The 18,100-nt window shown below is 42.8% G+C and overlaps 1 protein-coding gene across 2 annotated transcripts; it reads right to left on the reverse strand.

Annotated features, from left to right (window-relative positions):
* Positions 1 to 6,162: 6,162 nt before the first annotated feature.
* On the reverse strand, positions 6,163 to 16,319 carry LOC110526696 (BTB/POZ domain-containing protein 1). Of its 2 annotated transcripts, none has more exons than XM_036963578.1 (8): positions 15,768 to 16,319; positions 14,575 to 14,731; positions 13,859 to 13,964; positions 12,432 to 12,629; positions 11,805 to 11,934; positions 9,340 to 9,427; positions 8,818 to 8,964; positions 6,163 to 7,883 (listed from the first exon to the last, which is right to left on the reverse strand). In XM_036963578.1, exons 1-8 carry the CDS (start codon positions 16,184 to 16,186, stop codon positions 7,725 to 7,727), a joined length of 1,404 nt encoding a protein of 467 aa, XP_036819473.1. In that variant the 5' UTR covers positions 16,187 to 16,319; the 3' UTR covers positions 6,163 to 7,724. The 2 variants fall into 2 exon arrangements, with proteins under 2 accessions (XP_036819473.1, XP_036819472.1); XM_036963577.1 differs by having other exon boundaries at positions 11,805 to 11,997; positions 15,768 to 16,318.
* Positions 16,320 to 18,100: the final 1,781 nt, after the last annotated feature.

Genomic DNA, 18,100 nt, shown 5'->3' on the forward strand with positions numbered 1-18,100 from the left:
GCTGATTAAAAAGCATGCTCATTACACAGGTGCACCTTGTGCTGGAGACAATAAAAGGCCACTCTAAAATGTATAGTTGTGTCACACAACACATTGCAGAAATGTCCACCAGAGCTGTTGCCAGATAATTGAATGTTAATTTCTCTACCATAAGCTGTTTCCAATGTTGTTTTAGAGAATTTGGCAGTACGTCCAACCGGCCTCACAACCACAGACACATGTAGCCACACCAGCCCAGGACCTCCACATCCCGCTTCTTCACCTTCAAGATCGCCTGAGACGAGTCACCCAGCCAACTAAATGAAACGGTTTGTTTGTACAACTGAGGTATTTCGGCACAAATTGTCAGAAACCGTCTCAGGGAAGGTCATCTGCATGCCCGCTGTCCTCACCAGGGTCTTGACCTGACTGCATAACTGACTTCAGTGGGCAAATGCTCACCTTCGGTGGCCGATGGCACGCTGGAGAAGTGTGCTCTTCATGGATGAATCCCGGTTTCAGCTGTACCAGGCAGATGGCAGACAGTGTGTATGATGTCGTGTGGGTGAGCGGTTTACTGATGTCAACGTTGTGAACAGAATGCCCCATGGTTGTAGTAGGGTTATGGTATGGTATGGGCAGGCATAAGCTACGACAAAGAACGCAATTGCATTTTATCAATGGCAATTTAAATGCACAGAGATGCCGTGACGAGATCCTGAGGCACATTGTTGTGCCATTCATCCACAACCATAACCTTATGCTTCAGCATGATAATGCATGGCCCCATGTCAGGAAGATCTGTACACAATTTCTGGAAGCTGAAAATGTCTCAGTTCTTTCATGTCCTGCATACTCACCAGACATGTCACCCATAGAGCATGTTTGGGATGCTCTGGATCGATGTGTAGGACAGCGCGTTCCAGTTCCTGCCAAGATCCAGCAATTTTGCACAGCCATTAAAGAGAAGAGGGACAACATTTCACAGGCCACAATCAACAGCCTGATCAACTCTATGCGAAGGAGATGTGTTGTGCTGCATGAGGTACATGGTGGTCACACCAGATACTGACTGGTTTTCTGATCCATGTCCCTACCTTATTTTTAAGGTATCTGTGCCCAACAGATGCATATCTCTATTCCCAGTCATGTGGAAACCATAGATTAGGGCCTAATTTATTTATTTAAATTGACTGATTTTCTTATATGAACTCTTAGAAAATGTTTCATGTTGCGTTTATATTTTCTTTCAGTGGACTTCCCCAGAGTCAGATGAACTCATGGATACCATTTATGTCTCTGCATCCAGTATGAAGAAAGATAGAAACAGTTTTGTGACCCAATGCTAACCAGTGTTAGCGCAATGACTGGAAGTCTATGGGAAACACTAGTTAGTAACTTCCTTCAACCTGCTTGCAGAGATATAAAAATGAGTTCATATGACTATGGGGAAGTAAATGGAGGGCTTCATTGCCAAAATCCTGAAGTATTCCTTTAATTCTTTACTGAAGACTAATCTCTTCAGTAGGTCCTATGATTGAGTATAGTCTGGCCCAGGGGTCTGAAGCATGAACCACCCTTGCTGTCTCTGCCTGGTAGGCTCACCTCTCTCCACTGGGATTCTCTGCCTCTGACCCTATTACGGGGGCTGAATCACTGGCTTGCTCACGCTCTCCCATGCCATCCTTAGGAGGGGTGCATCACGTCTAGCCAGGCTTTTTTCGCTATACTTGACCTAAGTGGGTTGAGTCAGTGACTTGATCTCTCTTCCTGTCCTCAGGCTTGTGCAGTGGGGGAGATCTTTGTGGGCTATACTCGGCCTTGTCTCAGGGTAGTAAGTTAGTGGTCTGTTGATATCTGTTTGGTGGTGTGGGGAATGTGCTTTGGCATCGTGGGTGGGGTTATATCCTGCCTGGTTGGCCCTGTCCATGGGTAACTTTGGACGGGGCCACAGCGTCCCCCGACCCACCCTGTCTCAGTCCCCAGTATCTTTGCTTCAATAGTCTATGTGCCGAGGGGCTAGGGCCAGTCTGTTCTTTCTGGTGTAATTATGCTGTTTTATCTGGTGTCCTGTGTGATCTTAGGTATGCTAAATCTAATCCCCCTCCCTCCCTCTCTCTCTCTCTCCCTCTCTCTCTCTTTCTCTCTCTGTCCCTCCCTCCCTCTCAGAGGACCTGAGCCCAAACACCATGCCTCAGGACTACCTGGCCTGATGACTCCTGGCTGTCTCCAGTCCAGCTGGTCATGCTGCGGATCCAGTTTGTGCTGTTCTGCCTGCAGCTATGGAATCATAACCTGTTCACCGGTCGTGCTACCTTGTCCCGGACCTGCTGTTTCGACTCTCTCTCTCTCTCTACCGCACATGCTGTCTCGGCCTTTGAATGCTTGGCTATGAAAAGCTAACTGACATTTACTACTGAGGTGTTGACCTGTTGCACCCTCTATAACCACTGTGATTATTATTTGACCCTGCTGGTCATCTATATGGACGTTGGAATATCTTAAAGAATGATCCAGCCTTAATGGCCAAGGACTCTTATAATCTCCACCCAGCACAGCCAAAACAGGACTGGCCACCCCACAGCCTGGTTCCGCTCTAGGTTTCTTCCTAGGTTCCAGCCTTTCTAGGGAGTTATTCCTAGCCACCGTGCTTCAATATCTGCATTGCTTGCTATCTGGGTTTTTAGGGTGGGTTTCTGTATAAGCACTTTGTGAAAACTGCTGCTAGATATAAATACATTTGATTGATTGATTGATTGATTTATTGATTGATTGGTTGGTTGGTTGGTTCAGGTGCATCATTCAAGTCCCCCACATACGACGTAAGTCGTTTTGTAAGTTATGAGACTCTGCTATCTCTCTCTGAGATGTCCTCCTTTTCTTCACAGTCTGACTTTCCATTCCAGCGTCCTCTTCTCTCGCTCACGTATGAATCAACTGGAGCTTTCAAATCCCACTCAGTGAATCCTCGGAGGCAGATAAGCATTTGAAGGAAGAAAAAGACCAGGGATGTGGAGAGCTGTGCTGAATTCCACAGAGCTATAGCGTATATGCTGGAGACACACACTCACTCATGCATGCATGTGCATGCTCACACAGACACACAGGTGGAATTAGATCCCCCCCCAAGCCAGACTGAGATCTGAGTCTGTGGGTACCTCAGGTTATCACCTACCAGCAGCACAGGGGTAGTTAGAGCTATCGCTCATGCTCCCAGAGAGGGGAAGTACTCAAGAAGAGTCGAACAAGGCAAACTTGGGCTTAGCATGATAACAATAACTAAGGCGGATAAGTTTTGAAGAATTAAACTTTGGAGAAAGTAACGTTATGTGACGTTATCTGGAGGGATGGATTCCAAAGTTGCTAAACAAGATAGGAGTAGTGTAAAATGGTAATTTAGCAGATGATGCTATTCAAAGTGATTTACAGTTGACACATGGTATTCAGTACAGTATTTGTATGGCAGCTGCCTGTTGGCATTGCTTGGAGATAGGAATGGGGAAATCTAATCCTCAGGGTCTGAAGTACTGCTGTTTTTCTGACTTATTCGTGCCACTGATTGGCCAGAGAGTTTTCTCACCTGGGACATGTTCAGAAGGAAAACATGGTTGAACGTTGCAGATAGAAATGTCATGAATAAGAGACAAAATGATTCATTATTCTACATGTCATAGTCAGGCATGTTTGTTCTACAGTATATATTTCTACCCGAACGTTATGCCCCTGATGTCCCAGGTCTCTGACACAATGGAAAGGGTGAACACCAGCAATGCAGGCGACTTCGACATCTAAATTAGTGTACCCCTGGCTTATGTGATAACCTACCATACCTTTAGGCTCAACTCTATTTCCCTCCTACCGGCAAGTTGTAAAGATCCCATCCTCTTTTGTTCTGTCCAGTCTCACAGTCCCAAAGGAGGCACGAAGACACTGTGCCTTCTGAAGCAATTCACAGCAAAACCGCAGTGCAGAAAAACCCATTACCTTTGGAAAATAAGACGCCGCTGGTCCACAGAGCAGAAATTGCTTGAACAATCCCCCCTGATCTCAGCCCCGGAAAAATAAGTAAAGACGATTCTGAAAGTCAAGAAGATCCATAGTAGGTAAATAATAATGTGAGAAAAGGGCGAGGAGAATGCCAGCCAGGAAGTCCCCATGTGTCCATGTGCAGAGAGGGGCTTTAGACCTTACACACTCCAACAGGTCGGGATTTAACTCATCCTGTCTGTGAGTGGCACAGTATTACAGGTTTTTGGGCCTGGAGAGAGAAACATGATTGAGCCTCACTCACAGCGAGAGACATCAAGTCTTTAAATATTTCAATAGCTGTTTAGTGAAAACGGCCCTTAGCTTTGGATTCCATGTGTATCTCAGTCGGAATACACTGGCTCCCTGGGATCTAATAGTCTTACTGCAAGATGCCACCAAACATGAAAAGTAATATCCACCTGGGTCTTTACTGGCCTGTAAGCAATGTCAGCTTATGGAAATATCAATGTTTTACAGGGGGGGGGGGGGGGGGGGGGGGGCATGCAGAGATCAATGCATTTCATTTACAAATGTCCTGGATATATTCTGTATCTGGATATGGCTCAGTTATGGATAGCCAATATTCTCTACTAATATTCTCATTTGGATGGCTGAGAATTTGGTAATAAAAGGAATACAAAGAATAATTACCTCATGCATAATCATCTTTCAAACCATAGGTGGTTTTTATTGTCTGTGCAAACAAAAGGTCAGAAATACCCATACATCACTTCCTACATTTGGTTATTGCTTTTAATAGTCTTTGAAGACTCATCACAAACCCCTAATGTGCACACATCTGTTTCAAAGTAGCTATTCAGGGAATCACTGTTCAACCAAAGTGCTAACTTATTCAGAGATAGCACACTGAATATTCATTAGGAAGAACACAAGTTGGTTGGCTTTTGGTAGTTTCATAATTTTGATCAAATAAGCAATAGTTTGTCTATGGATATTTGTCTTCAATAGGTATACTGCTACTTACCTCTCTGCTACTGTCCATGTAGTGTGACAATTGGTTTGTAAAATATTGATATTGATATTTAATAGGTCTACTGTTCAACGATAGCTGTCTGGAATAAGTCTACTATAACTGGTACTTATCTGCCTTATTCAAGAGCTATGTTGTGTTTAGATGTTTGTAAGAGACAGTCAGATGTTCTGAGAAATAGCATGGTGGAATGGGAACATTTCTTCACCAACCTCTCAAACCCAGCCCCAAGTATGATTCTGGAAAATATTGCCAATTTTTACACCATTTGGCAAATTGTTTTTCACAAAATGTATTTTGCACGAAATATATCTATTTCAATAAGATTATTTCCTGAGCTTGACAATTGAACACATATTTCTTCCCAGTAAAGTATGCCTAATGTGGAAGTGATGTAACTTTTTTTTTCTCACAGGCCAATGTCCTTGCCGGAGTGGCATTCCTCAATTAACAACAACAAAAATCAGCTGCTGCATCTTTGACAGTCGAGCAAGCAACCAAAGCAATTCAGCATATGAAACTAAAAAACAAGCATATCCCTTTCTCTCTCCTCCATTACCTACAAGGCAGGCCAACTTGTCTAGCATGTTATCTGATGTATATTACCTTTGATATTGTAGAAAATCAAATAAGTGGACATTTGAAAAACCATATTTCCATAGCATGGACAAGAGAGACCAGGGGTGGTTGGTTTTAGATCTGGAACTCATGCAGATACAAAGCTATTTAAAATGTATGCCTAGAAGCACAACACTTGATTCAGCTAATCAACTATTAATCAAAGCCTTGGTTGGTTGAATCAAGTATTAATGCTGGGATGGAACAAAAGCCTGCAGCACAGCGAGTGGGTTCAGGGTCCCTATGAACTGGTTTGAAGATAGGTTGGAGCAGGTGTTGTTGGAGAACCATTGATTTAACTTGGAGCTCCACCTACAGGAACTATTGTAGTATTACAACTACTTGTTACATTGCCATTCCCCCCCATCTTTCTGTATAGTCATACATTATGTATGAGAGCATTAAATCTGTGATGTATTGTTGAACTGTTTCCCAGATTATGGGTGTGTTTGAGAGCATAAAATTGGTGATGTATTGTTGAACAACTTCACCGATCCCAGACTGTAGCTTTAATGACTCATTTCAGAAGGTATCAGACAAATACATCATTGGTGTCAACATACTTTATTGCAGAGAGATAAAAATATACATTTCCACTTGTTTCAGCAATTAACAGTCACAATATTATCCTGTCTTACTCTTAGATGACATGCTAAGGAAACAAATTAAAGCATGTAACATACATTGGCAAACTTTAACATACGCACAAATACTCAGACGTCACTAGTTAAGATTTTATTTGCACATGAAAAACCCCACCTGCAAATATAATCAATGAAGGTTAAGCACGAAAACAGTGGAACTTTTACCACGTCAGCACTCAAACTACGAAATGACATTGATCGAACAGTGAAGGGCACTCTGCGATTTTACACTACATAGGGTGTATTCATAAGTGCACACCATAGCTAAACGTTTTGCAATGAAAACGAATTTCTTCAGGTAGTCCCTTCCCGTTTCAGTGTCTAGTGAATACACTCCAGACACCAGCACTGTAGTGAGCGATTCCCTGATGAAGGTACGGACCACAGAAAGCCAGTAGTAGAATATAGAACATTTCCAACTGTGTCATTGTCTACCATCACCCAGATTCCAGCCAGTCCACAGTCCTATTATACATCTCTACATGTAACAATCCTTTTTGAGTTACAGTTCTATTATGTCAAATGTCTCACACAGTGGAGGCTGGTGGGAGGAGCTATAGGAGGACAGGCTCACTGTAATGGCTGGAATGGAATAAATTTAACGGTATCAAAAATATGGAAACCACATTAACTCCTTACCATTTATTCCATTCCTGCCATTACAATGAGCCTGTCCTCCTATAGTTCCTCCCACCAGCATCCACTGATCTCGCACACATCCAAGTTCACAAACCAGCAGACTAGACCGACACTACTCCACTCCTTTTGGTTTCCAAAAGTCTTTGTATCCGTTCCTGAACAGCAGAAGGCACAATCCCTCTAGCCTGGGTGTCGGTCTGTTTCTGCCCTTTTGCCAACTCCTTCTGGAATCGTCTTGGACAACGACAGAAATGGACTCAGCCAGAGCACAAACAGATCTGGAACCAGGCTACAATCCTCCCTGCAGGGCGCCATTCCATTCCACTCTCAGACTTACCCAACCTCATAGGTAGTTCTCATTGGAGCACACCATAGCAAAACATTTTGGAACAGAAAACAAGTGCTTCTTATTGGACAAGCTCAGGTAGTACCTCCCAGTCGCACTCCGTTTCCTCCATTCTATGCCTACAGAACATGGCCCCTGGTTTAGGTGTGGTAGATGGTGTCTACCTGACCCAGGGCATTGTTCAGCAGGGAACAACATTGCGGAACGTTCAGAAAGAAATACATTACCTAGAAAAAATATGCCGCAATGAGTCATCACGTCATCTCTATTCATGGCGTTTCTAGCTGCAACAAGTTTGCCTACCGAACACAACCCAGTCGTGTTTACTAGGGATCCATGTTTAATAGTACAAGCAACAGAATTTTTTTTTCGTTTAAGTGCGGCAACGGAAACCAAAATGCAAAAATGTTTCATGGACGAGTCCGGGTCCATGGTTCTACAGGACCCAGGTGTGGTGAGGAGTTGTCTAGGTGTAGTACTAGGTGTAGTAGATGATCTCTGGGATCTGTCCGTCCTCCACTGACGTGCCGTTGTTGTTCCCAGGAGAGCTGAAAAAGAAAAAGGTGGTCTTGGTCCCCGTGGCGGACTCCTGGCTCACTTTCTTTAACCCTTTAGTGCCGTAGTGAGAGTCCGGGCCCTACAGGAGACAAGTGGATTGTTAGCAAAGAGAAATTATGCACAAAACGCAGTTTTCGCAACGTACTGAAATGATCCACCTTGAAAGCTTGACATAAAACATTCCTAAAAAATTGTAACAGTGAACTAATGGACACAATACACAAATAACTGTTTATACTGTAGTTGTTTTGTGTGAACAATCCCTTTAAGATGAGATGATGATTAAAATGTTCATACAAAGTCTCAACTGTGGTCACACAGGGTTGATGATCTAGTAGAATACAGACCAAAACTAGTTTGCATCAACATTTGATTCAAGTCTATAATAACTATGCTGATGTTAGCAGCAGAGGCAAAAATAAAACACAATAGCCTATTTGTTCGTAAACATGCACTTGAGTACTGTCGTTACGGGGTGAGCGTACCTTTAAGGCTGCACCTGAGTACTGTCGTTATGGGGTGAGCGTACCTTTAAGGTTGCACCTGAGTACTGTCGTTATGGGGTGAGCGTACCTTTAAGGTTGCACCTGAGTACTGTCGTTATGGGGTGAGCGTACCTTTAAGGTTGCACCTGAGTACTGTCGTTATGGGGTGAGCGTACCTTTAAGGTTGCACCTGAGTACTGTCGTTATGGGGTGAGCGTACCTTTAAGGTTGCACCTGAGTACTGTCGTTATGGGGTGAGCGTACCTTTAAGGTTGCACCTGAGTACTGTCGTTATGGGGTGAGCGTACCTTTAAGGTTGCACCTGAGTACTGTCGTTATGGGGTGAGCGTACCTTTAAGGTTGCACCTGAGTACTGTCGTTATGGGGTGAGCGTACCTTTAAGGTTGCACCTGAGTACTGTCGTTATGGGGTGAGCGTACCTTTAAGGTTGCACCTGAGTACTGTCGTTATGGGGTGAGCGTACCTTTAAGGTTGCACCTGAGTACTGTCGTTATGGGGTGAGCGTACCTTTAAGGTTGCACAAGCGGTGTAACTAACGTTGGGTAAAATCTCCACCGGCTCCTTGAACATGACTCTGAACGTGTTGGCTGTTCCGTCACAGCTGAAGCCCGTGTCGTTTGTTGCTAGCGTTAGGCTTTTGTCACTCTCAATAATCTGAAAAAAATTGATACAATTATTGTCAATTACTGTTTGCACTATAGCTTAAAAAAATTAAAAAGGTTTTCTGAACAAATTCACTATAATGGCCTGGATCGTGTTTAGTTGGCACCAAACAGGGGACAAAAACATTTGGAAACAGAAAGGTACTACATGACCTTGTCTAATAACCCAGGTTTTTGGTTTTCCATTGCAAAACGTTTTGTTACTATGTGCCCTACTCGACACAACCCTGGTAACCAGATCTCTTAGTGCTTCATACGCAGTAAGGAACATTGGAGAAGTTATCGTGTGACTGAAGCACTAACAGGACACATTTGGTCTGGCTACCAGGCTGATAACATCATTAGCTCTTCATTATTAAATGCTTACCTGTATATTAACCTGATAGTCCGTAGGTCCGTGGATCGAGCCATACAGTCCGAAACCCACCACTGATATTCTTCTATTTACATTAAATCTACAGGAGATGGAAATTACAAGATACCTTTAGAAACCTCAAACGAACGAACACAGCCTTTAATAATACACATGCAGTAGAAACTCCACCAATGGGAGACGAACACAGCCTTTAATAATACACATGCAGTAGAAACTCCACCAATGGGAGACGAACACTGCCTTTATTAATACACATGCAGTAGAAACTCCACCAATGGGAGACGAACACTGCCTTTATTAATACACATGCAGTAGAAACTCCACCAATGGGAGACGAACACTGCCTTTATTAATACACATGCAGTAGAAACTCCACCAATGGGAGACGAACACTGCCTTTATTAAAACACATGCAATCGTCTCTGCCAATGGGAGTGTGGTGAAGAGGTATGAGGCTGGAGAAAGACCATCGCTCAAATTCACCTGGTTGACTCCTTTAACAGCACACATTGCAATAGAAGAACAACCATCTCAAACTATTCTGGGGGTGTTGATTTGCATTGAAATGTTCCACCACTGTAAAAAACAGTGATGTGGCAGGTTTTTTATGGCTCTGCCAGAAGCAACCCCCCTCCAAAAATATGTTGAACCGACTTATTATTTTGACATTTTGTCATTTATTAGACACTCTTATCCAGAGTAATCAGGTTTAAGTGCCTTGCTCAAGGGCACATTGACAGAACCTTGTCGGCTTTGTTTTTCAAAACAGCAACCTTTCTTACTGTCCCAACACTCTAACCACTAGGCTACCTGCTGGTTACTGGCCCAACAATCTAACCACTAGACTACCTGCTGGTTACTGGTCCAACAATCTAACCACTAGGCTACCTGCTGGTTACTGGTCCAACGCTCTAACCACTAGGCCACCTGCTGGTTACTGTCCCAACGCTCTAACCACTAGGCTACCTGCTGGTTACTGTCCCAATGCTCTAATCACTAGGCCACCTGCTGGTTACTGGTCCAACGCTCTAACCACTAGGCTACCTGCTGGTTACTGTCCCAACGCTCTAACCACTAGGCTACCTGCTGGTTACTGGCCCAACAATCTAACCACTAGACTACATGCTGGTTACTGGCCCAACGCTCTAACCACTAGACAACATGCTGGTTACTGGCCCAACGCTCTAACCACTAGGCCACCTGCTGGTTACTGGCCCAACGCTCTAACCACTAGACTACATTCTGGTTACTGGCCCAACGCTCTAACCACTAGACTACATGCTGGTTACTGGTCCAACAATCTAACCACTAGGCTACCTGCTGGTTACTGGCCCAACGCTCTAACCACTAGGCTACCTGCTGGTTACTGGCCCAACGTTCTAACCACTAGACTACATGCTGGTTACTGGCCCAACGCTCTAACCACTAGACTACATGCTGGTTACTGGCCCAACGCTCTAACCACTAGGCCACCTGCTGGTTACTGGCCCTACGCTCTAACCACTAGACTACATGCTGGTTACTGGCCCAACGCTCTAACCACTAGGCCACCTGCTGGTTACTGGCCCAACGCTCTAACCACTAGGCCACCTGCTGGTTACTGGCCCAACGCTCTAACCACTAGGCCACCTACTGGTTACTGGCCCAACGCTCTAACCACTAGACTACATGCTGGTTACTGGCCCAACGCTCTAACCACTAGGCTACCTGCTGGTTACTGGCCCAACGCTCTAACCACTAGACTACATTATGGTTACTGGCCCAACGCTCTAATCACTAGGCCACCTGCTGGTTACTGGCCCAACACTCTAACCACTAGGCTACCTGCTGGTTACTGGTCCAACGCTCTAACCACTAGACTACCTGCTGGTTACTGGCCCAACACTCTAACCACTAGGCTACCTGCTGGTTACTGGCCCAACACTCTAACCACTAGGCTACCTGCTGGTTACTGGCCCAACGCTCTAACCACTAGGCCACCTGCTGGTTACTGGCCCAACGCTCTAACCACTAGACTACATTCTGGTTACTGGCCCAACGCTCTAACCACTAGGCTACCTGCTGGTTACTGGCCCAACACTCTAACCACTAGGCCACCTGCTGGTTACTGGCCCAACGCTCTAACCACTAGGCTACCTGCTGGTTACTGGTCCAACACTCTAACCACTAGGCCACCTGCCGCTCATAAGTGTTTCTCTCCACCGAGGTCTGTAGAAAAAGGCTTATAGGTTATTGAAGGACAAACCAGTGTTGTACTGAGGCTGCATTTGACACACCATCATCTGAATTAGAATGAATAGTTTATCTTTTTCCGTCTGAATAATTTGCATGTCCAAAAAACAAATACGAGCAAAACAAAAGTCATTTCTGTGCAAGGGCTTTTAGTCATTGTAATTGTATAGTGTGGGGCCGGTAGGACATTGTCACAGTGTAGACAAGCAGGTACACAGTCTCACCTGATCCTGTCACTGGTGCCACTGTATCCCCAGCGACTTTCAACCTGCTGGAACCTACTAATGCTGCCCTCCTTTCCTCGGAGGCAGCAGCGGGGCCTGTCAATGTAGTCTACCCGCGGCTTGGGGTTTACTGTAAAGTGTAAAAACAGATTTACCACCTCCCGATCGAACAATATTCCAGACTGGGCAGGCCCTGTTGCACAAGAAAGAATATCAAACTGGTTTCAGACTGGGCAGGCCCTGTTGCACAAGAAAGAATATCAAACTGGTTTCAGACTGGGCAGGCCCTGTTGCACAATAATTAATATCAAACTGGTTTCTAGGGCTGGGTTCATCGGACAGCAGAAACACAAACACATTTATAAAATGATTATACACCGTTATGTTCAAAATGAATTCTAGGTTACAAGTATGTTCAAGTATTTACATTTTACAAAACTGAGCTTGATGAAAAGCAGTGCTTACTCGTATTAAAAAGTAATAACATTTAGGATATGTTTAATCTGACAAAGCAGAGTTCTAACTTATTTAGCATTTTAAACTACAACTTTAGATAGTGTGTGTGTTTGTCTTTCTGTTTATGTGCTTCTGTCTCTGTGTGTATGTCTCAGACAGAGAGATGCCCACCCGCAGCAAACTCCTCCACAGTCATGAGTGGGAAGCGGATGAGGGTTAGGGCCTTGCCCAGAACCTTCTGTTTGTTCTCAGAGGTGAGGGGAAGCTGTTGCCTGTAACACTCGGCATCCGCCCAGCGCACCACCGCACCAAATAGACGGTTTTCGCGAATCCCCAGGGTGTCTCTCTCCAGCACTGCACACAGCGTATCTAAAAACACAGGCTCAGTGTTAGGTCTAGTCTACACAGTATGACAAAAAGGGAAGGGGTTAGGGTCAAAGGTTAAACTCAATTGCCTCCAGAACGCACCCAGAAACCAACACACACTTAAAGCAGTCAATTTCTTCCACTACCTCTATGATGGGAATCCTAATAAAATACTGATGGATTCTATTAAAATGTAACATGTTTCAAGTTAAACTGTAGTTAGTTTGTATCCTGTTTAGTGAAAGATAACTGTGAGTATTAATGGAGTTTAGGCCATGAAACTGTGTGTACGCTCATTTAGAAACCATGACCTAATGATCAGAACAGAAGATGGACGGGGTGTGATTCTGACATCTGGCTAAACAAAGAGGACCATGGACATTCCATGGAGCCAGAGGGAAACTCATTGGGGTCATAAAATGTATAGCTGGGGAGGTGACACCTACAAGGGAAGAATATAAAATGTGTTGTGAGCTTTCTAATTGTAAACACTCAGCTGACTGTATCCTTGGTATTAAACACATGACACTTCTATTGAGCTTTTGGTCTCAATTCCTTATTGCAAAGAGGTTGCAATAGCATTTTCCTTTTTAACAACACTATAAGTCTATTGGCGGTTCCACTGTATATCATTGGGATATGTTCCTGTATATCATCCACTGTATATCATTGGGATATGTTCCTGTATATCATCCACTGTATATCATTGGGATATGTTCCTGTATATCATCCACTGTATATCATTGGGATATGTTCCTGTATATCATCCACTGTATATCATTGGGATATGTTCCTGTATATCATCCACTGTATATCATTGGGATATGTTCCTGTATATCATCCACTGTATATCATTGGGATATGTTCCTGTATATCATCCACTGTATATCATTGGGATATGTTCCTGTATATCATCCACTGTATATCATTGGGATATGTTCCTGTATATCATCCACTGTATATCATTGGGATATGTTCCTGTATATCATCCACTGTATATCATTGGGATATGTTCCTGTATATCATCCACTGTATATCATTGGGATATGTTCCTGTATATCATCCACTGTATATCATTGGGATATGTTCCTGTATATCATCCACTGTATATCATTGGGATATGTTCCTGTATATCATCCACTGTATATCATTGGGATATGTTCCTGTATATCATCCACTGTATATCATTGGGATATGTTCCTGTGTGAATAATAGGCCATACTGATGCATACCTAGGTCAATGTCAGTGAATCCTTCTGCGTTTATGGCATCACCGGTGCTTTTGTCTATTGTTTCCAAACAGAGGCTGGCAAGCTGAGGCTCATCGAATAGTCTGGCCTGCAGAAAGAATGAGCACGGTCCAAGATGACACATCAGCATGAGACACATGGGGAAGTTGTCTGTTCAAGTACCGCCCCACCAATTTGCACTTGATTTGATAAAGGCATAACGTAATATACAACATTCTAGGATCAAACTTGCTCGCTCAACAGAACAAAAACAGGAAACGAGAACACTTGAATATACCTTACATTTTTGAAGATGTTTTGTTTTGGAAGCACATTGGCCTACGCAAATACTTTGGACAGTGGACATGGACAGTGTGGGATGTGACCTGTGTTTAAGCTAGTTTATTCTGTAGTACTACCCAAGTCATCTAGGCCTGTGTATTATCTTCAGTCATGGCTTAGTTTTTGGAGTTTTGATTACCCTGTTCTGAATTGTTACCCAAGAGGAATTGGCAGAGATGCCATCTTGGCTATTCTTTCTAAGTGATGAACTACAGTAGTCTATTCTATTTAGTGAAGAGCTGGCATATTCTTTAGTACCCACATGAGGGTTTTATGTAATATAGTTAATGATACCAGTTCTATATACTACCTGAGTGAGTAGCAGTATTATGTAGAATAGTTTATGCAATAGGAGTTATATTAGCAGCCCTATATACCTGAGTGAGTAGCATGAATGCATTGTCTGCCCTGAGGTGTTTGGTAAGGAACTCCACACACTGAGTCTCTAGAGCAGGAACGGCATATTTCTTCGCCGTGTACAGAGTGGTCATCACCGTCTCTGGTCCTATGTGGACCTCGTCAGAGTACAGGAACCTACACACACACACACACACACACACACACACACACACAGTAAGTGGTCAAAGAAGGTGGGATGTACAGGCTTCCAGAACACCAGAATGTTTGTCTTCTAAAACAAAAGCTTGACATTGCATATAGAAGAGAAAAACGTTTCATTTTTTAAAAGAGGTAGTTAGGCATAGTAATTAGGAATAGCTCAGGCAGGAGCCTCGTTTGATATCACTTTCACCAACTCACATCAAATCAAATTGTATTGGTAACATACACGTAATTAGCAGATGTTATTGCAGGTGTCTCAAAATGCTTGAGCTTCCAGCTCCAACAGTGCAGTAATATCTAACAAATTACACAACATATACATAAAACACACCATTCTAAGCAGGAATCAATTAAGACTATGTACATATGGACGAGCGATGACAGAGCAGAACGGACTAAGATACAGTAGAATAGTATAGAATACAGTATATACATATGGATGAGCAATGTCAGAGCGGCATGTACTAAGATACAGTAGAATAGTATAGAATACAGTATATACATATGAGATGAGTAATGAAAGATATGTAAACATTATTAAGTGACTAAGATACAGTAGAATAGTATAGAATACAGTATATACATATGAGATGAGTAATGAAAGATATGTAAACATTATTAAGTGACTAAGATACAGTAGAATAGTATAGAATACAGTATATACATATGAGATGAGTAATGAAAGATATGCAAACATTATTAAGTGACTAAGATACAGTAGAATAGTATAGAATACTGTATATATATATGAGATGAGAAATGCCAGATATGTAAACATGATTAAAGTGACTAGTGTTCCATTCCTTAAAGTGGCCAGTGATTTCCAGTCTATGCCTATAGGCAGCAGTCTCTAATGTGTTAATAATACATGAATATTATCATACAGACAATGCAATGTCAGCACTCATAACATAAGGGGAACAATTTAACTAACGTACTGGGGTAACAAACACCTCTCTATAAATATATTATATCGCAATGCAGTGCATGGTCGGTCAATAGATGTTACCTTAGCAAGGCTAGGAAGGCTGCAGGTTCCACATCAGGTAACTCTATCTCGGCCGAGGTGGTGGCCATTCCCCCGTTGAACATGGCGTCAAATACTGCACTACCAGCAGCTAGGACGAATTTATGCGCTGGTATCCTCTGCGCCTGTCTACCTTTACCGACAATAAACCTAACGTCACTGAGCAGTTCGTTATTGAAGAGAAACGCGAAGCGCTCTTTTACTGAGCTCTTCGTGGCCTGCCAGTTGTACATAGGCTCCCGGTGAAGGCCACCCGACGGGGGTGAGATTGGTGCTGCGACCACGGGGACTGGCATATTCGAGGCCACTCCAGCATTTCTTCCCGCTCCAGAATGGGCGAAATTTGATGCTCGTCCTTCAAGATTGGACGGTGGACCGATGCCACCACCCCCAGTCGCCATTTCGTACCGCTGTCCTTATTGGCTTTTACGATTGATAACCGTGGAAAATATTAATGACGCATTTTTGCGTTTTATTGCGAATTTTTCAAAGACTAATGGGCCAGTGTTTGTTACTGCTTTCTTTCTCGCTCTCCAGGAATGACGCACACTTCCGCGGTTTTACGTCTCTTCCTGTGAATCCTTCTTGTTGTTTTCTTTTAACCCATTAGGTGGCGCTGTTTTCTGGTATCACGTCAAGCAGACAGCATCGCTGAATAGCTTTATTTTGGAATTACCACAAATCTGTCTGGATCATGCATATTAGACACCCGACACGAAACACGACAACACACAGTTGATCATTTCCACACAATCCGAATGCGGCAGAGCAAAACTGCTTTGCAACAAGCCAAGTATTCTCGAATAGTTTATATACTCGTTTTTTTTGTTAATACTTTCCAGCTAAATTCTGGAAAATTGTCAAATCTTTGAAACACGGCTCCAACCCCTCATTGCCCCGGCGGGTTTTGACAGCCTCTGGTCCCATACTAGACAACGTGTACATTTGTAGTGCTTTTAATAAGCGTTAGACTTCAGCTGGCCACCTGCTTGAAAGGATCGTCTCTGAAAGAGGTAGTCCTTTAGTCGCCTCAACAGATTGTAAAGAATAATGCTCTAACAGACTCACATAGTTTATTTTCATTTCAACCATTTGATGTCTGTGATGTACTAAGTGCCTTGCTAAAGATCGATGTAAAATGATTCACTTGACCCCTTCTTATTACAGCTCTCTGTCCATAGTCGCAGGAAGTAGGGATTCTGAGGGTGTTGCAGCTCCCCCTGAAAAATCTGAATAAATATATATATATATTTATATATATATATATATATATATATATATTTACATATATAAATGTAATATTCATCTCTCTCTCTCTATATATATATATATATATATATAGATAGATAGATAGATAGATAGATAGATAGATAGATAGATAGATAGATAGATAGATAGATAGATAGATAGATAGATGAATACATAAAGGCGGAGATCCTTATGATAATTACCGCCAATCTCCAAGTTATCTTGCCTAGCCAAGGTACGAGAATCCCTGACCAACTCCCCGCTACAAACTTTTTTAACATCCCACTCTATTCTAAATATGCACTAGTCTGGTTTTAGAGCTGGGCATAGATCTGTTTCAGCTAATATGCTTGTTTTAGATGATGGGATTGCCTAGATCATAAAAAACATTGTGCTGCCTGATTTATAGACCTTTCTAAGGCATTCAACAACGTTGACCATTCCCTACTCATTCAAAAACTGTCAGAAATGGGCCTGGACAATAAGTATTTCAAATGATTTAAGAGCGATCTGACAGACAGGACACAATGTGTGCTTTGTGATGGTGTCAAGTCTAATTTTCTCAATATTACGAAAGGTGAACAGCAGGGGTCTGTATTGGGACCTGTCCTTTTTAATGTTTATATAAATAATATTGGTCTATGTATTAAATCCTGTAATATTCATCTGTATGCAGACGATATGGTTATGTATGCCATTGCACCGACTGTTGACCAAGCAATGTTACAGCTGCAATCTGATTTAGTTGCATTACAGAAAACCCTTGTTGATTTAAAACGTGAACTTAATGCAGACAGAACTAAATATATGTTGTTCTTTAATTCACTGAAAAATGTCTCAGATCGGCTACATATTCACTCATTGGATGGCTCTCTCTTCAAGCAGGTTCCCGCCTATAACTATCTGGGCTTTGGATTTATAAAGATGTAACTTTTAAAAACATACTGAGCTTAGTTAAAAAGCTAAGATTTAAAGTGAGCTTATTTTTTAGAAATAGATCTTGCCTCTTCATGAACAGCAGGAAGCAGATTGTACAGTCAACTTTCCTGACAGTTCTTGAGTATGTT

This window comes from Oncorhynchus mykiss, chromosome 26 (genome assembly GCF_013265735.2).
Source record: "Oncorhynchus mykiss isolate Arlee chromosome 26, USDA_OmykA_1.1, whole genome shotgun sequence".
In the NCBI taxonomy this organism is placed as follows: domain Eukaryota; kingdom Metazoa; phylum Chordata; class Actinopteri; order Salmoniformes; family Salmonidae; genus Oncorhynchus; species Oncorhynchus mykiss.

Bases quoted from the DNA above. Each gene is read 5' to 3' on its own strand.
- LOC110526696 (XM_036963577.1), bottom strand. From the start codon at position 16,186: ATGGCGACTGGGGGTGGTGGCATCGGTCCACCGTCCAATCTTGAAGGA. The intron at 12,630-13,858 runs GTATGCATCAGT...CTGTGTTTTTAG, and splicing joins ATTCACTGACATTGACCTAG to ATACGCTGTGTGCAGTGCTG. The intron at 8,965-9,339 runs GTAAGCATTTAA...AATTTTTTTCAG, and splicing joins ACTATCAGGTTAATATACAG to ATTATTGAGAGTGACAAAAG.